The 3,189-nt window shown below is 28.8% G+C and overlaps 1 protein-coding gene across 1 annotated transcript; it reads right to left on the minus strand.

Annotated features, from left to right (window-relative positions):
• Positions 1–1,831: 1,831 nt before the first annotated feature.
• Positions 1,832–2,986, minus strand: LOC111276668 (small ribosomal subunit protein eS19x-like). Its single transcript, XM_022862423.2, has 4 exons — positions 2,801–2,986; positions 2,505–2,595; positions 2,229–2,412; positions 1,832–2,095 (listed from the first exon to the last, which is right to left on the minus strand). The coding sequence occupies exons 1-4, from the start codon at positions 2,882–2,884 to the stop codon at positions 2,023–2,025; spliced, it is 432 nt and encodes a 143-aa protein (XP_022718158.1). The 5' UTR covers positions 2,885–2,986; the 3' UTR covers positions 1,832–2,022.
• Between the last annotated feature and the right edge of the window lie 203 nt (positions 2,987–3,189).

Genomic DNA, 3,189 nt, shown 5'->3' on the forward strand with positions numbered 1-3,189 from the left:
AAATTTGAGCACCAAAAATTTCTACTAACATGCATCAAATCTTCAAACACTCCATTTGCCTTAGTTTGCATTTCACGTATTACTATATATATGTTCCTATGGTTTTTAGATTTAGCATTTTTTTATCATAATAGTTTGCATAAACTAATAGTAGTTTTTCCATTTTATATAAATTAATATTTATTATGTTGTTTACTTTTCATTATATACTTTAAACTAATTGATGTTTTTGTGAAATTATTTTACTTTATAAGCTAATTCATGTTTATCAAGTTTTAATACTTAACTTGAGTGGAAAATTATTGAAAAAAGTAGGTATAAATTAATTAAGATTATGTCTTAGAAAGTTCTACTAAAAAATTTTTAATAAAACTTTAATTAGAGCATATTTGGCTAATTTAAAGTAAATAAATAAAAATATTCGACTTTATCATTTATAGTTATTTTATCTATGGGGCCATCAAATAAAATGATTCACAAATAATAAAAATCATTAAATAATCAATTGCAACATTTTATAGAATAATCTCTTATGAAAAAAAATCATAAAAAAAAATGTTTATAGACAAAATTGATTTTATAAAATAAGCACTTATAAAAAAATTATGAAAAAAAGTTCATAAATGGAATTGATTTTAAAAAGAATAAATTCCAATTGTTTGGAATGAAAGACATTATTAAATTTTGTGTAAATAATACTATTGTATGACATGATCCAAAAGAATGTTACTTTAAAATTTATTATAGCTATGTATTAATATCTAATTTTTTATTTTTTTTCTTATTTATTTTACATTGAGAGAGTAATATGAAGTGATCCGTTTAAAAATTATGATGATTTATATTCAATAATTATATTACTTTATTCTATAGTAATTTGAAAATTTTGTGTCATTGATCTTAAATTATTGTGGTGATAAAATGACTTCTTTGGGGAATAATCTAATTCTCAACTTATAGGATGGAAAGGTTTTACACTACTCTAACAAGCTAACCACTAAAAATTTTTAATTACTTATTCTAAAAAAAAATTTATATTATAAATTTATATTAACTAGAAAAAAGATAATAAATTTATTAAATAATTTTTAAAAAAATTATTTTTATCGAAATTGAATTTTACTTTGTAATCTTTTTATAAAATATCTTTTAATTATTTTATAAATTGTTGATTCAATAAATATAAAAATTTTTTTGTTTTTACAACATTATTTTGGATGTTTTGTACTAAATAATTTTTTTTATATAAAACTAAACATAATAATTTAAAATCACTTGTAATTTATAATATTGTACTAAATATAATGATATATGATCACTGGTGATCAAATCACCTTATTGATTTTTCACTATAATTAAATTACTACAGTAACTATGAAAATGATACCGAACACTACTTAAGTTCTTTTTATACAAAATTACATGCTATGTATCACAGTTAAAACTAACTCTCAATTGTTAGATTAAAAAAATATTTTATCACCCTCATAATCAGATTACGAACGATTTTGAAAATAATATCACACTACTTAAAGTTCTTGTTATACAAAATTACGTGCATCACACTTAAAACTAGCTATCAATTGTTAGATTAAAAAAATTTCATTCTTCTTACCAACCATAGCATTAAAGAAAATTTTCCATTCATCACTAATTCCAAGTTCATTACCAACGGATCAAACAAAATTCGTTCACAGGGTAGATCCCCTAACAAATCAGACGACAAAAATCGCCTATAAAAATTACCGCCCGATATTTATAAAACACCAATAGGCATCAAAACGAAGGTTTCAGTTCTGGACAATGAAATGATGACGACAGAACAAGCAGATGAGCAATCTCGAGATCGAGTTTTCAATAGAATTCAAAATCGACGGTGATACTCAACAACTAGCATATTGGTTTTTAAAATAATAATAAAAAAATCATATCTCAGTGCGGTGTATACTAGGAAGAAAAATGATGTGATTGTCCTTTCAAACAACTAAATATCAAGAAGAGGAAAGCATCTGTTAAAATTTCTCATATTGCAACCGAAATCCTTCCAGCTACTTGATCCAGATCACGTTGGCCGTTTGATGTGATTCTCCTACCGCTGATACACCGGGTAAATTTTAGTTTGATATATTAACAGATGACATATGTTGATAACATGCAATACAATAAACGCATGATGACGGTAGCAATCAGAGATTATGAATGAAACAATCGTACCATAGAAAACTCACCCCTTAGGATCAATATCAATGATATTAACATTCTGCAATTGCTGAAGTATATGACGAGCAACAGATCCACTGCTCTTGCAGAAATGGCGTGGGCGACTTCCATTTCTCTTAGCCCCTCCGTAAATCCTTCTAAAGGCACCAACACCAAGACCTCCCCTCATGTATATTTTCCTTGCCATGGAAGCTACCAAGTAAAAGAATATGGCGTTCATTACAACATAAATATGCATATAATGGCACATTACTTATGATTGATGAGGCGATAAATAGGCATACCAGCTCTGACATAGTACCAATCAGGGTCATAGGGAGGAAGCTCCTTGAATTTACCAGTCTTGACAATATCAGTCCATGGAGGAAGCTCGATCTGGTTTTTTTTTTTTTTTTTTTTTATGAAGAAAAAACAAACCCCATTCTCTTTAACGTCAAGGAAAAATAAACAAGACATGTCGGATTCCAAGATTCAGTGTGGCAAAATCACAAATTAATTAAAGGCCCTAAGTTGCATCTCTAACAATCAAATGAGATAAAATTTGGAAAGATTAGTGTAGAGGGAAGAAGTGCAAAAGAACCTTGCCAGAGCGCTTGAGATGGGCGGCGTAAGCCTTGACGAATTCGTTGGGGGAAACGTCCTTAACTGTTCTTGCGGCCTCCATTTTCTCTCTTTATCGCTGCGGCTTGCGAGATATGTTTTCTGCGGCGTGCTGGGAGGAGAAAAAACGCTAAATATGATTTGGAGGGAATTAGGGTTTTAAGCTGCGCTGCCTGTCTGTCTCAGTTACTTAAATACCCCTTCCTAAAACCATTTCCATATTCCCCGCCCGCCTTCCTACCCGAACTCCCAAAACGGACAAAGAGCACCCCTCTCTCTCTCTCTCTCTCTATATATATATATATATATATATATATATTTGGCTAAATTCAAATGAGAAGAACTTAAAAAACAATTAGAATATGTCAT

This window comes from Durio zibethinus, chromosome 25 (assembly GCF_047325235.1).
Source record: "Durio zibethinus cultivar Kanyao isolate XHJ-2024 chromosome 25, ASM4732523v1, whole genome shotgun sequence".
Taxonomy (NCBI): Eukaryota; Viridiplantae; Streptophyta; class Magnoliopsida; order Malvales; family Malvaceae; genus Durio; species Durio zibethinus.

What these genes read in the sequence shown, in the direction of transcription:
- LOC111276668 (XM_022862423.2), bottom strand. Translation starts at nt 2,884, where the DNA reads ATGGAGGCCGCAAGAACAGTTAAGGACGTTTCCCCCAACGAATTCGTC. An exon ending in ATCTCAAGCGCTCTGGCAAG is followed by an intron (nt 2,596 to 2,800) that starts GTTCTTTTGCAC and finishes AAAAAAAACCAG; the next exon opens with ATCGAGCTTCCTCCATGGAC. An exon ending in ATTGATATTGATCCTAAGGG is followed by an intron (nt 2,096 to 2,228) that starts GTGAGTTTTCTA and finishes CCGGTGTATCAG; the next exon opens with CGGTAGGAGAATCACATCAA.